The sequence below is a fragment of the Dermacentor albipictus genome, chromosome 8 (genome assembly GCF_038994185.2).
Source record: "Dermacentor albipictus isolate Rhodes 1998 colony chromosome 8, USDA_Dalb.pri_finalv2, whole genome shotgun sequence".
Taxonomy (NCBI): Eukaryota; Metazoa; Arthropoda; class Arachnida; order Ixodida; family Ixodidae; genus Dermacentor; species Dermacentor albipictus.
In genome coordinates this window covers 21,495,219-21,512,914 of record NC_091828.1, presented here as the reverse complement: position 1 = coordinate 21,512,914, position 17,696 = coordinate 21,495,219, and the positions used below count along the sequence as shown (strand labels likewise).

The following is a 17,696-nucleotide window of genomic DNA, read 5'->3' as shown; positions in this document are numbered from 1 at the left end:
TTAATTTGATCGATGTATGCAGTTCTTTCTGTGGCTTACGCACGCAGACTTCTTTTCCTTTTTGCGTTGTTGTAATTGGGTTGCGAGGTACAAACAAAAAAGTACACATTCGTTCATTTCAGGTAGCTTGAAATCTTCTAATACTAAAGATCGAGCTAACGTGAATATCAAATACAGTAGCCGACGGCTCCTCCCGACTCCAAGAATTGAATTTTATAGATATTCTGAACTTCGTAAAGGCACCGTCAGGGTTCCCATAGAGCTAATGCATTTTTCGGACGAATTTTGGCACCAAAGTTCAATTTCCTGGACTAAATTGCTCATTCTAAGCCACGCTACCCGATCTTAGAGGCCGCCATGTTGGATTATCCACTGGCTTGGCCAGCCTTGGCTCCTAGTTGCCTGCGCCATAACCTCCAAGATTGGGAGGCACACGCCATTCTTCTGTTTTGGAAGCCATGCCTGCTCTTCCTTAGCCAACAATACTTTCTAGGGGACAGCACTTTCTTATTTTAGCCTGCACTATCATCATAGTCACTTATTGTGGGATCAGTTTTTCGTTTTCTTTATTTTTCTTTTTTTAAATTTTTGGTTGCTATTTTGCACTTGGTGTTTCCATAGCCAATGCGTCTCAGATACGTCGCATCTTTGTGTGTGTTCATTTGTGTGATCGGCGCTGCCTCCTGTGCCTACGCGAGAGCAAAGTGGGGCGAAGTGTACAAAGTAACGTGGCTCGTTTCCTCGATCGATCTCCATGGCGATCTCCACTAATGGAGATCACATGGAGATTACCAATGTAGTGACACTCTCGTTGACTGTTACGGAGTCGTTGCTCTTGCAGAAATCCAAGCAAATCTTATCGCTTCCAAGCATCGTATGAGGTAGAGCATTATTAGATTTCTTTTATGCCACTCTAAGCCTAATAATCTTTTTTTTTCTTTTTTTTGTGAACAAATTGTTCGGTCTGTTCGACTTTTTAGACTATTTTTTGGTCCCCACGAGTTCCGGAAAATAGGTCAATGACTGTAGCATGATATTTGATTGAATATTCAAAAATATTGAATATATGGACAAGCCTAGACTTAAAAAGGTATATTACAAATAGAAGCAGGATTGGAAGAGTCACTAAAAGCCCTGAAAGCTTGGGATGGCAGCAAACCATGAAACGAATGGATCAGATTCTCTTTGCGAGATGTTATCCAGATCTCCTTATGGTTTGCTTACTAGAAAAGCAGTCATTGCATGGCAGTAGCTGCAGACCAATTCTTTCCAGCATTTAAGCTCATGTAATGTCATTCATCCCAAACTGTGCACCTTCAAATGTCCACGCATGAGTATGCATCCATGAGTGCACCCAAGCATGCCCAGATACCGCCACCATCTCCCCATTGTAAGTCCCACCCCGAACAGTGGGAGGCTGGGCTGTCCAGCTTGGGACCCATGTGACCAGCATCAGCTGGTGTGGCGGGCCCAGTGGGGAGCCAAGTCCATAGGCATCCTAGACTAAAGAGCCCCCTCCCTACCAGCACAGATAGGAAGCAAGATGAAGCTGCCGACTCGCATTTATTTTTCTTGATGAATGTTTTTTTCCCCCTTCTTTGTCCCTTCTTGCTAAGATATCTGCATCATTGGCATTTGGATTGCAGCCATTGTGTGGATGTCACTTGGATGTAAATTTGGGCATGCTGTTTTTGCATATTCAGGCAAAAAGTACAAATATGACAATGACAACACACAGATAGACTGACACGCACACAAAGCACTTTGCATATGCCTGTGTGTTGTCGTTTTCATGCCTTTTGCCTGAAATATGCCACTACATTGTCGCAGACGAAAGATTCTTTCTCGTCATTGCCCGACCCTTTGCGCAAGTGTTGTGAGAGATATCTGGGGATGTTTGTTGGGGAGTTTTGCTTCTGAAAGCCTGCCTTTGCCTGGCTACTACAATGGACGATGTGCTTTGGTCTGTTTGACTGCCGCTTGAACTTCCATCAAAACAGAATCACAGCAGACAATACAGTCTGTAATGGCGAAACATCAGTGTTTTGTTGTCAGTATTGAGCATGTGTCACTGAGTCACAAGTATCATAAGGTTTGCTACTTCACGGTGGACTTCTTACTGTTTTGCCAGCTACACTACTGCCGGGGTCAGCAACATCTGTGTGTTTCAAAACAGAATTACAGTGCCTAAAAGGTTTAAGCAAAGGTGAAATTTTAATAATGCAGCAATATTTCAAGGAAAGAACACAGAAGGTCTGTCAGACGCACGAGTCGAACTGATGACCTCGCAGCAATAAGCACAATGGTTTGTTTCGTGGTGCCACAAAATATAAACGAAGAACGAATCTATTTAGGGAGTACTTATTCACGGTCACATTGTGGACATGGCAGCTCGCCTAGGGACCGACGGAGTAAAGTGCGTCATCCTCCGTAGTACCTTGGCAAACACAAATTTCGGGTAGCAAGAGTTCCCAGATTTCGCTCTCTCAGCTCGCTCAGGTGCAAAGTGGTAGGGCAAATGTGGGAAAGACGCTCTCGTGTCATAGCTGTGCACAGAAATGTCTACAAGTCCGATTGCAACGTACCTGCCACAGCTGCCCAGTGGCTGTGTCATTGCGCTGCCGAGCTGAGGTTGCGGGATCGATCCCAGCTGCGGCAGCCGCATTTTGACAGGGGTCAAAATGCAAGAGCGACAGTGTACTTAGATGTAGGTGTGCGTCAAAGGGCCCAATTAATCTGGAGTCTTCTAGCACGGCAGGTTTCGTAGTGAGACCGTGCTTCTGGCACACGAAGTCCAGAATGTCAGTAAAATGAATTTCACGAGTGCCGTGTTTGTGCCCGGTCTGTCGTGCAGGCGGCCACTACGCCGGCGCATGCGCTGCAGTTCCAGGCGGAGTACGTGCGGCTGCGCTGCGAGGGGGTGCGGGCACACGCCCAGCTGCTGCAGGCATGCGGCTGCCTCCGCACGGCACCCCCGCCAGCCATTGCCGCTTCCGTCGCGTCAGCCACCCGGGACGAGCTGCAGAAGTGCGGACGTGTTGTGGCACAGGTGACAGCTACTGTTATGCCGCACTCAACTTCAGTTCCTGCCCGACTGTGATTTCCTCAAAGCAGAATCAAAAGCTTGGCATTTTGTACATTGTACATCACATTGCTTCGTGCACTTAAGCTTGCATGCGAGCCAGTCAGTCGGTACTTCGACTGTTGTCGTGCTGCGATTACAGGTAGACAAAAGTATGGTCGGTACATGCACTTAATCTCCATGACCTGTCACTTAAGAGGTAACCTACACTTCCATCGTAGTTTATTCGTAAGAGTTGGGTGTCTTGCACATCCCCCACTTCATCACTGCTGTTGTCATCGCACACATTGAGGGTGTGAAGTTGGCACTCTCTGAAGCCACTTGGCGATCACAGCAAGGAAAATTCGTTACAGTAGCCAAAGAAATAGCCCAAGACCATGTCGCAATTTAACACGTAAATAAACTGCTGGACTTGCCGAACACACACAAGAAATGATAATTAAGCCATTATAATGCAGTGGCTTCGCTTGCTTTGCGGTTCGAGCGTGGTGAACAACTACTGGATCGACTAAGCTTTGCAACCTTTAGTTTTGAGGAGGCATTGGCGATGTATTAAAAACATTGCTCTTTGTGCTCGACTTGTTGCAGTGGTCGGAGTTTGTATAATTGAACAGTCAAATGTAAGGTGTCAGAAATTTTAGCCATCCTTATGCAGTAGAACCTCATTCATACATTTTGTAAAAAGCCGCGAGAAAAAAACGTAATAGCCGAGAAAACATACAATCCGAAATGACTAAAAAAATTGAGACTCAACTATTGTTAACGTCTACGTAATGTGAAGTATCACGCGGATCATGGTGGCACGATGTGCCTACGCGCATTGAAATGGTGGTGCTCCAGCTGCCCGAGACACATTTTGTTGTCTCTATTGCGTGGTGTTTTAAGAGGGCGAAGGCAAACCGGAATGAAATCGAGCTGGGTGGCAATGCCAGATGCTGCCAAAGCAAAACGGGATGCCCACATCGTGCCACCTGCACCAGAGAATAGCAGCGCGTCTCGGTTATCGCCTATTAAAAGCCTGCACTACGCTTCCTACGGCACCACGTGATGTGAAACAGACAGATGGAGATGCTTATTGCAATAGCGTTGGCGGTGATAGCTGTAAATGCCATGTGCGACGACCCCAGAGAAGATTTGCTGGCACTGAAATGAGAAATTGAGTGCGCGCCAGTGTTTTCACGCAAGATGGGCATGCGTGTATTGCAGTGAAGCTGCCGAGGCGGACAACTATAGACTGGTCTCGATTGCGCACGTCTCACGCATTTTCTTGTTTACACGGCATCTACCAGCTGGAAAATGTATCATACGATCACAGTTTGGCAATATACTGAACGTTGGTGCCGAAAAATTGTGTTTTCCGGGAATGTATGAACCGGTAAAAAATGAACGTAACCCTGTTGGGACACTTCTTGTGTTCTCAGTTGCTAATATTGATGCTGCGAAAATGCATGTAACGGGAACGTATCAGCGAGGTTCTACTGTATATATTTACTGTGGGGCAAGTGGCGCTGCTGCAAAGCTGTACGATTTATCTGTTGGCATCCCGACGCGTGACTTCCTTTCTTTTTTTCTTTTTTTGACGTAGCTTTTTCTGCCCCCTTTTTCTAGTTGGTTCTTTGGGCTAAAAGAATTTTGCACTCGCAGTTATTAGTTGTCATATTTATACACACTTGCATTTTGGCCATTGCCTTTCAACTTTCACCGTGTCTGGTATCTAAGTGTCCTTGTTTCAACAATTGGGAGTGTATGTTCAACTTGTCATTTCCTTTGTCATCCCGTATATCCTGCTTAATTACACCACACTTCCAATTTCCATATCCTGACACTGAATGCACAAACATACTGAAACTTCGTTATAATGAAGTAGAAGGTAAAGCCGATATTGCTTCGTTATATCTGTTACTTCGTTATATACATTATTGTCATTTACTGTCATATATACCCAATGGGGTGCACAATGGTAATCGTGGAAACGAGAAGATTGCCTTGTGGCCCGCGGAACCACACACAGCCACGCATGCGATTAAATTTTCATACAACAACACAAATTTTGTCGTGTGCAACAGGCGACTTGATATGACACCCTTTGGATGGCGGCCTTCTGTTCCCTTGTGATGCTCTTTTGTGTCCGCTTTCCGCTTGGCTCGTTGCGACCAAGCAGCATAGGGCACACGACACAGCACTCCGCTGTGTGTTCAAGGAACCCAGCAAACTTGGCCACGCTTGCTTGTGGCCTCTGAGATTGCACCAATGCCAGCGCAAACTTGGAGGTCACGTCCAGCTGCCGGCTCACACAACGCGCCACAGCGAGAGGGAGAAGTGAAAGCACGGCCTGGGCGTGACCCTGGAGATTGCGCCAGGGAGATCGCGGAGGCCACGCCCAGCTGTACCTGCCGGTGCTGCGTGCAGTAGAAGTGAATGCTCTAATGTTTCAAACTGCCGCGTGTCTTTCGCATTGCTGCACGTCTCGCACAGCCAGGCGTGTGCACGAGAGAGAGGTCAGTGAAGAGGTGCGATAGCGAGGTCCTGCTTGTGTGTAAGTGCGCAGCTATGTGCAGAGGTGACAAATATTAATGTTGTTCTATGACGTGCTCAAAGAGGGGACGCTGAAGTTTTGAACTGCCACAACGAACAAGTGCCAAATCCCCCGGAAAGCGACGTATTCGGCGCGCAGCAGTCGGCTATATTTTTTTTTTTTTCTTTTCGAGATGAATCTAGTTTCTCATATCCATTGGTCAGACAATTTCACTTCACTAAAACAAGGATATGACTAGATGGATCTCTATGGAGCTTTCAAGGGGAATTTAATTTACTTTGTTATATGCATTATTTCGTTATATCGCCTTTCATAGCGAGGTTCAAGTGTATTCTCATTAGACGCAAGTGGTACAGATTTATGCAATACGTTTCTGTTTATGAGAAGGTTCAGAACTTTGACCTTAGCTGAGGCAAGCACCAAAGTTGTGATTTTGCCATGTTGGCACTTTGCCACGAATGTAGCGCAACTAGCACGTGGAATCAGAGAAGGAACACAGTGCACATGCAGTACTAACTTCCAACGACATTTTATTTTTACGCGATAGCATAATTTATAATACTTGTACATTTTAAACATTCTGATCCTTGACATTGACCATGTTAGCCATACCGTTTGTTCTTTCTATCCGTAGCTGCGCAAGTGTTCCCGTGACTTCAAGTCCCTTGCCGACCAGTACGGGGTGTTGTACCAGACATTGTTCGACGCAGACCCGGGCACACTGCGCAACGTCCAACTGTATCCTTGCCTGACTGACAGCTGAGCAAATTCATTGTAGCTGTGTGAAGCATTCTCAGAGGGACCATTGTGTGTACAATCTTTGTTCAAAGCAGCTTGCTTAGGTCCTCTTGAGTTAACGGTAGTGCACCAGACGAGGACAAAGAAACAAAACAAAGAGAAGTGCTACCTGTTGGCGTTATTGCCTAGGCCTATCGCAGCACCAGAGGCTTCTCTTGGTGATCTCTAATTACACCATTCTTGCACCAGTTGAATCCATTCCAAATCTGCAAGTTTTCTATTCTCATCATACCACCTAGTTCTTCGCCATCTTTGACTGTGCTTCCCTTCCTTTGGCACCCATCCTCTTGCACTAAGAGACCACCGTTTATCTGCCCTGTGATGGCATGTTGTAGGTTTGGCTCCTTGACCCCTGACCCCAAACCAGATTGCAGCAGAATAGCCTGCTGGTCATGCAGGCCATCGACCGCATCTCCCAGTACAACCAGGGCATCAAGTGAGTGAAGAAAGAACAGTAAAAAAAAAAGAAATCTGTTTCCTAATTTGCTAAGGAAACTGTAGAACCTCTTTAATACATTGCCGTTACATCAGTTTTCTCGGCGCCAACATTCACAATCGAGAACACAAGAAATGACCCAGTAGAGTTAGGCTTATTTTTACCGATTCAAATGTTCCTGTAAAATTTAATTTTTTGGCACCAAGGTTCAGTATGTTGCCAAACTACGATTGTACAATAAGTTTTTCAGCGACTAGATCCCGTATAAACAAGAAAATGCATGAGGCGCGCAATCGAGAAAGTATATAACTACCCGCCGCGGCAGCTTCATGCCAATACTCGCCCACCCATCTTGCAGGAAAATACCGGCGCGCACTCAATTTCTCATTTCAGTACCAGCAAATCTTCATCGGGGTAGCCGCACATGGCATTCACAGCTCTCACTGCCAATCCTATTGCAATAAGCATCTTCGTCTGTCCGTTTCACAGTGTGTAGTGCCGTCGGAAGCGTAGCACACTCTTTTAATAGGCGATAACCGAAACGTGCTGCCGTTCCCTGCTGCAGACTGCGATTGTATACATTTTCGGCCACTAGATCCCATACGAACAAGAAAAGGTGCGAGCTGCTCGCGAATAAACAAAGTACCTTTGTAGCTGCCCGTCACACGTGAAAACAATGGCGCGCAATATCTTATTCCGGTACCAGCAAATTTCCGCCTGGGCCTTCGCTCGCCGCATACACAGCTATCGCCGCCAAACCTGTTGCGATAAGCATCTTCACCTATCTGTTTTACAGCATGGGGTCCGTAGTACCATTGGTAGCATACTGCACGCTTTTAGTAGGCGACAATCAAAACGTACCACCGTTCCATGCTGCAAGCGGTGCATTTGGGCATCGCGTTTTACTTTGGCGGCATCTGGTGTTACCCTCTTAAAATACCACGCAATAGGAAAACAACAAAATGTGTGCCGGGCCGCTGGAGCCCCACCAGCTCGGTGGACTTCTGTGTCTCGTGCTGCAACGACCCACACAACACTTAGCATTACGTAGATATCAACAAAAGTTTATATCTATAAACAAGTCAACTGATGGAACCTCAAATTCGGCCCCATCTGCTCCTTTTTGTTTGTGATATCTGTACTGACTAATTGCGCATTTAGAAACTTGCATATTTTATTTCTAGTATACCCTTCACTTCTCCTAATTTAACTCCAGTCAATTTAATTTTTCGGCACTTCGTTCACAACTGAAGGGCCGGCGGCTATGCCTTTCTATGGGTCAAAACTTTCATTGTCAATCCTGAAATTAGACTTGGCTGGATAATTTGAACTCGGATAGTCAGCATGCGTGCGCCTTTATTGGTGAGTCCACCACCGGCAACTGGTGTCTTGATGGCACTTAGGGTACAATGAATGGGTCGCACACACATCTGCCATCAAAAACTGCTATTTCTGGCCTGTCCCAGGGAAGCTTAGCTTCAATGCAAATACGATAGCTCACAATGAATTATTACAGTGCTTACCTGATTCCTAATAGGTGGTTTTTTTGTTGTTGTTTTTTTTAAAGAAAATTCATGCAAGAATTGCTTAAGTAATGCAATCCGATACAGAACCAAAACTGCGTTCATGGCATACACAACAGTCTGCCATCAGAGCCAACTTAGCCAGTGTCATTGCCATTGTCATCACAAGATGGAAACCATGCATGGCAACAGAACATGGAGGAAAGAAACAAAATAGGAGAGGCCTTGATGTCACATTTTTGAAGCCAGAAATGCAGCCATGTTGGTGTGCCATCTCCCGTTGCGCCTCTAATCAACTCGCTGAAGCAGTAAGGTGGGAAATTTGAACTTGCATTGCTACGAGCCGCCGGTAGTGTGTGCTGCTGACGCATGTCAGAACAAAGCTTACGAAACTTCTGTAACTGTTTTAGTGAAGTAGATGTGCTCCTGTGCTTTTCTGTGGCATGTTGAAGACGACGACAAAGACCCATGCTATGACTACTTGAGTGTGTCAGTTGCTGACTGACAACTTACACTCACAGACCCAAAACACAACTTTCAAGCTTATACACCATGCTCCCAAGTCAGGTTGTCTCGCAAACAGAATCTGCTGTGTGACAATCACAAGCCAAAAAAAATCTGCCTCACTTTTCAGAGGCCTAGAGCAGCAGCGAGGGCTTCAGGAGCGCGGTTGCTATGGCAACAACGTCTAGGGTACCACTCTCAGTGCTGCTTTGCGAAAAACAGCACAGGACTTCTGCCACAATACGTCTGTGCTGGCCGGGGCCTCTCTTATGCTTTCCTTCCTCCATGCGACAGAACAAGTTCTCGCATATGATAATGCACTGCTTTCAATTTGCTTACAAAAGCACATTCAAATGCTAAAGCATTTTACATGTTAAGCTAGCGACAAGTTGGGCCATGTGTTCTTGGCATTCTGGAGAAGGGCATACATCACAGGACGAATTAACACAATGGTTTGTCTGGATGTGGGCAATCGTTTTGTTTCATATTGTTGCAGAGTCATTTGATAAATGTAGAATATCAAACAATCTATGGACTGGTACAGAGGGCAACATGCTGTTGTTCTTTATAGAGTGATGATGATGGGCATTAAGTAATGCATTTTAATTCCAGGAAGGTAAAGTTTGCTGGTTCCGTCTTTTTTTTTCAGAATTGGAGGTATATGTTTTTGTCATTAAAAAAATTGGGTGCACGTTCAATTATGCCTTCTTTAGAAACCCTAATGCCATTTTTAGGTTAGTTTTCTATTTTGAATCCATAAATAGTGTGCATTGGAGTCTGGAAGGTGTTAGAATCAGGCTAAATATACTGCCATATGTTTTGGTTTCTTTATGCCTCTCTTTTTTTGTTATTCCTGCCAAATATATTGTCTCATTGGTATCGTCATGGTTGAATTAACGGAAGTCATCAGTATTTACCTTTGTGTGGTTCGTAGAATATTCATATTTAATAAATGTTTTATTATTCCGTAGTAGCTCTGCAACTTAACGCTTTGATGCACGCATTTTAAGTTCTATTTTGTGGTCTTCCCTTCAGCTCGAACGAGGAGGGTGGCAGCCTAATGTGGATGGAGCAGCAGCCAAGCTCTGGCTCCTCCTCGCTCAGTGAACACCGGCTCCTGGAAGCGGCGCATCGGGGGCTGCTCTGGCTGCGTGACCTGCGCCACCAGAACACTCTCACTCCACAGGTTAGGCTTTTCTGTAAACTATAAAAAAAAGTTTACACCCTCCGGGGTGTACCTTGTTTCGAAACAATAATTGTCGTCTGTCTGGCTTACGTTTGCTTCCTTGAAAACTGTGCAGTGTCTAATTTCCTGTCAGGAATGTTATATCACGGTGATAATGCGCATGTTATTCATGAGCTGGAAGTACAGGGCTCAGAGGGTTGAAGAAAAGAAACACTCTAGATGATCATTATTAAAGGGGCCCTAAATTGGTCTGGCAAATTTTGTAGACGCATAGGGTACAACTACAGTAAAACATTAATGCCACAGTTTAAGTGAAGCATCTCATATTAAGAGAGCTACAGATGATTACAAGTTACCCTACTACCCAGCCAGACTTTTTCTCCTCAACTCGTTTGCCGAATGATCAGGGCTCAGCTTCGCCTTCATTGGCGGTGCGGCATGATACGACATCATCTCATCTACTTCCGGTTGTCTCGGAGCCAGCGCGTGAAGCCTCTCCAACCTCTCCGCTGCCTGGCTGTCAGTCTCTATAGAGTGCTATTCAAGCTGCGCACGTTTCGAGCATTCTATCACAGTGCTGAGTGTGTCTGGTATTCTGATAACCACATGCGAGCTGGGCGTTTTGGCACATGGGTGGCGGCGTAAACTGTAGACCTTCGATAGTACTGCCGCTGTGATGAAGGGGCTTAGCGTAAACGTGAGCAGCCTGCATGGTGCAGCCAATTGGTGGCGCAGAGCTTAACCAGCCAAACACAGAGCTACTATTGCTGTAACCAAGTGTAAAACATTTTAAACGTTAAAAAAAACTGTGTTCACGATTATGCACCTGCCCAAAATTTATACCATCAGCAAAGTAGAATGCACTTGGTTACTGCTATATTAGTTCTGTGTTTGTCTGGTTGAGCTCTGTGGTGGCTGCACCGTGCAGGTTGTTCATATTTGCACGTCCGCTCATCCGGTAAAACGCCCAGACCCAGTCCGCTTAAGACCAGCACTGACTGCGCGGCTTGCGTCAGCACAGAGAATGTTGCAACACAAGCAGACGACACTTGCTGTGTGCCATAAGTGCTTCAGTGTAGTGATACATTTTCATTGTGTATTCTCTTTTTGTTACCTTTTTTTTTTATAGAAACAAATTAACCAACATTCCAACTATTACAAACAATATTTCTTCACCATAAAGCTGGAAAAACTGTCGATAACGTGACCTGGGTAACTAATGGCATTGCTTGGCCAACTGATATCAATTGTGGTAACTAGTCACTTGGGAGAGGGTGGATGAAAAACAGGTGCGGTGCCACTGCAATCAGTAGCGACGCACGTATTTTAACACCTTATAATAAACTACGTGCTTTACACAGAGCGCCTGCGTGCGTCACTTAAGACTGCTATTAAAATAATGTTCACCATTTTTTCATTAATATTAATGGGGGACACAGGTTTTAACAACTGAAAATTGCAAAAAAATCGAATTTTGCGAAGTACTTGTTTGGGCATCTATAATGCCTAATTTACACTGTATCAAAACGATTTGCCCAAATAAGGCACCCTAAGTGTCAGAAAAAAATTATTTTGTCAGCATAATAGCGAGAAAGGACCTCAAAATTGTGCAGAAACACCAGAGTTTATGGGGCTATTTCTCGTCTTTCCCACCGCTGAGCGCCACCACCTTGGTGTCTTTCGAAAGCTCAAAGTTACGCCTTTCAGTTCCCCGCATCCTTGCCGATGATGGCCGCATAGAAAGATCGCAAACATAAAACCAGGATGTCTACCAAACAGTAAAACCGGGAATTCTCAGGGATTTGGAATAGTCTGGATATACTCGGGGAAAACTCAGGGAATTTGTGCTTACATCAGGGAAAATTAGCTGTAAATTTATTGAAAGGGAAGGAAAGTCACGCTATTGCTGGCTCGAGTAACAGAGAGGAATCGTAATGAATCCTCTTTGACGCCGTGTCGTTGGCTGGAAGAGTTGCCAGTGTACAGTCAATGACATATTTTCCCGACGCCCGATTTTTGGGACATGCTCGACATTCGGATGGCTTCGTGGCACCACCGTACCTCTAGAGTCAATCTATAAGAATGTGTGAAATTTTGGACGCAGGAACCTTTCGCCGTTCGATTTCTCGGACTTTCTGCCCTGACTGTAGGTCCGAAACAGCATTAGTCAAAGCCACCACTACCGCCATTTTGGTTATCTTGCCACCTCGAACCAGCACTCTGGCACACAGATCCGCTGGCTGCCATAGCCACCACCGCGGCAACGCTAGGCCAAACTGCTTCGACTTTCGCTATTAAGCTTCTTGCCATTCGGTGCCGTGTTTTTTCAATGAAAGAATTTGCTGCTGTCAGTGATGGCACCAACTCCGCCTTTGTATCGCGATTGACTTCGAAGCTCGGAAAACAGGGTCGTTGCAAAATGCCGGTTTTTGAAAGTTAGCTTCGCCTAAGTACAACAGTGTTACGTGGCAAAGCATATGCGAAAGTATTGCGGTGAAGCATTACAAGCATGGGAAGAAGCAGTTGTCAGGAGAAACGGTATGTATTCCTTCATTATACATGCGTGCACCTGCCGTCTCCTGTCGCAGTACGAGCACCGATATGCCTAATAAGTGTACTGGCAGGCATCCAGAACTTTTTCAGATGTGCCTGCGACGAGTTTAGCCTTTAAGGGCAGTAAAAGACGCGCATTCATTTTTTTTTCGACTGCCTGATTTTTTGGACATTTTTCCGGCTTCTAGAGAGTGCTAAAAATTGGACGATGACTGTACAGCTGACCAAGAGGATGCTTCAAATGGTCCGTGGGGTGAACGCTTAGCAGAAGGAACGTGAGGACAGAAAGGACCGACGCATTGAGGAATGAATGGGAAAGGAAGCGTGGCGCCGCTTCTTTGAGGGAGCTTGAGCTCAAGAAACAAAGTGTTGGCTGAAGCTGAGATGCAAGTGTCCCTCATCCAAGCCAAAATAAACTCTTTAAAGCAGTGAAACATAACATGGACGTATTGTGCACGGGCTGAGAGTGTGTCGGGACAGTTGAGGTTGACACACCAGCTGTTGAGAGAGAATCTCAGTTGTGACAAAGTTCGGGCCTCATACCACTGAGCTTGCTATCAGTTGATAGAAATAGCTCATATTTGAAAATGTTTGCTTCTGTATGCTCTTTATGCATCTTTTTTTATTCGTATTTGAAAATGTTCAACTTGATTTGCAATGTGCTTTTCCATTTCTTTCGAATATATTTTATTTGCTTTGTATTTTACTTACCCCTCCCTTCTGTTTCTTTTTGAATAAAATGAACACTACTCCTTAGTATTCAAAGTGTATTAAGTCGTTTGCTTATTTTTAAACATACTTGAGAGTGACAGGATCAGGCGACATGGTGTCAGCCCATCTTGGCACAGAACAAAGCTCTCAGGGAATTTTGCAAAGTCACTCACGAAAAACCTCGAGAACTCAGGGAATTTGGCAATGTCAACTTGGTAGACACCCTGGAAACAATCAGGGGGTGGTCTGACGAAGCTCGCGATGCATGCGGCCTTACCGATGGCTCAGTGCGCCAGCACACTGAGAGGCGCCTTGTGATTGGCTGTTTCTATGGCAACTAGGTCTAGCAGACGAGCTCGTCTTCTAGCCTGCCAGTGGGTCTGCTTTGAAAACTGATCAAATTGTCCCTCTCAAAAAGATAAAAAGTTTGAAACCGAGCACGCGTCCACGAGAAGTGAACCACAAGCCCTCTCTGCTTCCTACAGCAAAAAAGAGGCGGTTGTCCCAACATTCAGATGTGCCGATGAGATCGCGCGGGAGATAAGTCACTGTGTCGCGCAATCTCATACCGCATCGGCAATAATGCAGCAGCGAATCTAACCATTGCCCTTTGCCCTCGCGTGTAGTTTTACTTTGGAGACCACAGACGATGTGCTGATGCCTATTCCCGCGCGTACGCGAGTTCGTGCATTCCAGATTCTGTTACGAGCTTATGAGCCTATGCATGCACCTAATGTCAACATCAGCTGAATAATTTCGTGTTTTTAATTATACATTCATTATTATTTCCCGGTTTTGAAGCTTGGAATTTATATTTTTCCAGTATTTTTAGTTTTTATGTTTTTCTCAAGTATATAGCTTTTTGAAGTCTCCTAATTTTGAGATCGGCACACTGTGTCCCTTCTCTCATTCAATTCTCGTCATTCTTGTTTCTTTTTTTTCATAATGCTGGTGAGTTGGAGAGTGCACAAAAACTATAATTTAGTATCTAAGGACACTGAAATATTTGGAAATCCTATAGAAATCACTAACAAGAATTCACATTTGTAAAGCTGCAGCATTAAATTTTCATAACTTTGGCTAAAGCACAGATACAAACATGCAAATACTAACTTGCAATCATTGAACAGCCGGGAACATACCTGCATACTTTTATCTATCTTGTTGCAGTAGGTTTCTTGCAAATCATCCCAAATATTTAACATGAAAATAATTGTAACAACTTTTTTTATTGACATTGGAAAAATCTTAATTTTATATTTGTAAGCAGCACACAAAATTAGATGTGTCCTGAAGGTTTTGTGTGTCAAGAGCGAATATCAAAAATGGTTGTTCTGGATGCCATGTCCCCTCTTATTTAATGCTGTTTGTTTTTTTGTACTTTTCTCAAAACACAAATTCTGGGCTCCACGTAATATTCAGGCCTCGATATCTCAACACCAAGAACAGATGGAACTAAATTTTTTTTTTCGGTATGGAGCCTAATGTGTACTCTGCAAGCAAATTTTTTTTTTTTGTTTTCACTTTGGAAATTAATTATCTTGCTACATTTTCTGTGACATGGTTGCCACATTTTGTGGGTTTGTATTCAATGGGCTGTAAAATATCTATTAATGATCAGATAAAAAAGTGCTTGCTATCCTTCATTCCTTACTCTTTTGTAAGGCATCTAAACATGCCTTACAAATAAATTTTTATTGTGCCATTTATTTTCCGTTGTGGCCCTAAACAATGGAAGTAAGATCTTAATTATTGTAGGAACTAATTGACCTAGAACAAAACTTATAGCACATTTGAAATCGGCACAAAAATCTTAATAAGATTGTAAGGGGGGACACAGCTATTGAAATAAGGTTCATCATCTTCTTCATCAATATTAATGAAACTTTGCACTCTTATTTGGATTTTTTTGCCGATTTCAAATATGTACTTACTTTGATGTAGGACCCTTCATCACTGTGAACAATTAGGCTTTTGTAGCGTTCCGTATCGTCAACGCATCACCATTGCTAATGCTGTGGCGCCATCTGCTGACTAGAAATCAAACCAGTTTTGCGGCTTGGTGCCGTGTTTGCAGTCCTAGCAGCGTGAAAACAAACAGCCGATCTCAATAATTATACGACAAAACATACCTAATGATTTGACCTCAGCTTGAGATGTGACTTAGCAATGACAGATTTTGCCACTCGTTTCTGCTGACAGGGCGGAGAGTCAGTAAAAAGCACGAATTCGAGTCAAAGTGGGTGTTCAGCACTATACAGATACCATGTTGCCACGTTTAGGGTGTCTATTACGGTTACTGGGAGTAACTGCCACAGTAATTCTTGGTATAAGACGTGCATGTGCAAAGGTCATAACGTGAAAATGCTACATGTATCACTGTACCGTATCGTGAGCAAAAATAAAGCTCTCTAATGTAGCCAATAATCAGCCAGTTACACCTGGAACTATATACTGCTGCAGATATTGCATGTGCACGGATTGTACCTTCGGCAGTGGTGCAACCAGTTTGTGAGATGGAGTATAGTAATTATTGTAAGAAATTCTACGGTTGCTGCTGCTGCTGCAAGCCAGCACACACGATGTCACAACAATGATGTGCGTGCTGGCGTGCAACTGCCATGCGTTCACAATCTTCCAGAAATAGAGCCATCTGTTCAAAAGCATATGCAATAAATACTGCGTATAGGAGCAATCCCGTCATTTGAGTCGAATTTCGATGCCTTCCTTATTTCTTCATATCTTTATTTAGTATCCCTTCAGGGACACCAAATTGTGCAAACTTGTAGTTCCTTCCCATCTTCCAGGCCAACCACCCCATCTTGGTTTTGTGCATAGAACAGCTAACCATTGTGGAGCAGACAGCTGCCACTCCATTGCTCTCTCGTGTACTCTGTGCATAGGTCAGTGCACTAGCTCCACACGGATTTCACAGACGTGGGGTAGAGTGCGAGTGAGTGACGAAGGGTGTGATTGGACGTGGCAGTGTACAGGCACGAGTGCCGGTCAACGCACGCATATCAGCAAAAGTCAGCGACGATGAATTTGACGAATGTAAGCGACTGTTGATAGGTGTGAATGGATGCGAGTACAAACTTTAATGTGAGCGCTGGTGAGCGTGAGTGGATGTGAGTGTGAACGTGGGCGGGCGTGTCAGTGAGGGTGAATAGTATCAACTATGAATGTGAATGAATGTTGGCAAGCATGTCTGGGCGCAAGTAGCAGTGTGAGTGAGCATTGAATACGAGTGAGTGCAGTGCTCTAAAGAATATTGGTGAGTGAGTATCCACTTATTCTATTGACCTGTGCTTCCGGCACGCACAGCTTAGTTTTCCTTAGCAAGCGCAGTGGCATAAGGAACAGCTCGCTCCCATTTTTGTGTCGCACGAGCAGCAGGTGCAGCTGGTGGAACGGCTGAGCCAGGAGCTGGTGCTGGTGGCCCCGTGTTTGCCACGCTTCTTCTTCCAAGCCCTGCAGGCCACCACGATCAAGGTACAGGGCGACAGCCACATCCTTCCATTCACAAGTTTTTTGTCACTCAAGCAGTGCTAACGTGACCACAAGCAGTGCAAAACAGGCCAGAAAACAAGTGACAGACAGCACAAGTGCATGCCTGCCAACTCTCCCGAATTTTTCGGAAGGATCATAAATTTGGCTCTGAATGTCACATTAAACTGCATGAAAGAAAAAATTCTTTTCGCAGGAATGTTTTGATGCTCTTGAAAGATAGAGCGCCACAGGATTACAAAAAAAGAAAATGCCCCCCAAAAAAGAAATTGAGAGGGTACCTTTACAATATAGGCCAGAATATACTTGCATCAAACAAGTTTATTTGAAAAAGTTTCTTGAGCAGGTGAAGTTGGCAACAGCAGAGTCGCTAGAAAAGTCACTGTGATCTAAAAGCAATGTGTATCTTGTCAGTATCTCCTGTTGTAATTTTGCTGCTGCTAATGTGGCTGCATATTGACACGTGCACTTGTCTTCATCGGGCGACACGTTTCACCGCCTAACAAATGTTATCGCCCAGCACAGGACGCGCTTGCATGTCTGGTAAGTTTCTGGAATGTTATCGATGGTTCCATCCACTGTCTGTGTCCGAACCTTGTGGAATCTGATTGCATCTGTGCACAATGCGAATAATGTAGAACTTTGTGGAAGGCGCGCGGGTCCCAGCGATTAGTCTGGAACATTCGACGATTGATGTATAAAAGCCGACGCGCTTGACCCGTTGATCAAATTTTCAACAATTGCCAAGTGTGTTCGCCGCTATTGTTGTTCTTTGAATGTAGCCTCCTTTTGAGGGCACAAGTTCGCCCAATAAAATGCTAGTTTCTATAATCACAGTTTGGCTGCCTTCTTCAGCATCA

The 17,696-nt window shown here is 44.6% G+C and overlaps 1 protein-coding gene across 1 annotated transcript in view; it reads left to right on the top strand.

The window, feature by feature from the left end:
- The window catches only part of defl (Integrator complex subunit 7), a 136,586-nt gene that overhangs the window by 91,716 nt on the left and 27,174 nt on the right, over positions 1-17,696 (top strand). Inside the window, exons 13-17 of the mRNA XM_070523139.1 lie at positions 2,855-3,049; positions 6,253-6,356; positions 6,784-6,852; positions 9,915-10,065; positions 16,723-16,821. Coding sequence (XP_070379240.1) covers positions 2,855-3,049; positions 6,253-6,356; positions 6,784-6,852; positions 9,915-10,065; positions 16,723-16,821 — 618 coding nt within the window. The remainder of the gene's footprint in view (positions 1-2,854; positions 3,050-6,252; positions 6,357-6,783; positions 6,853-9,914; positions 10,066-16,722; positions 16,822-17,696) is intronic.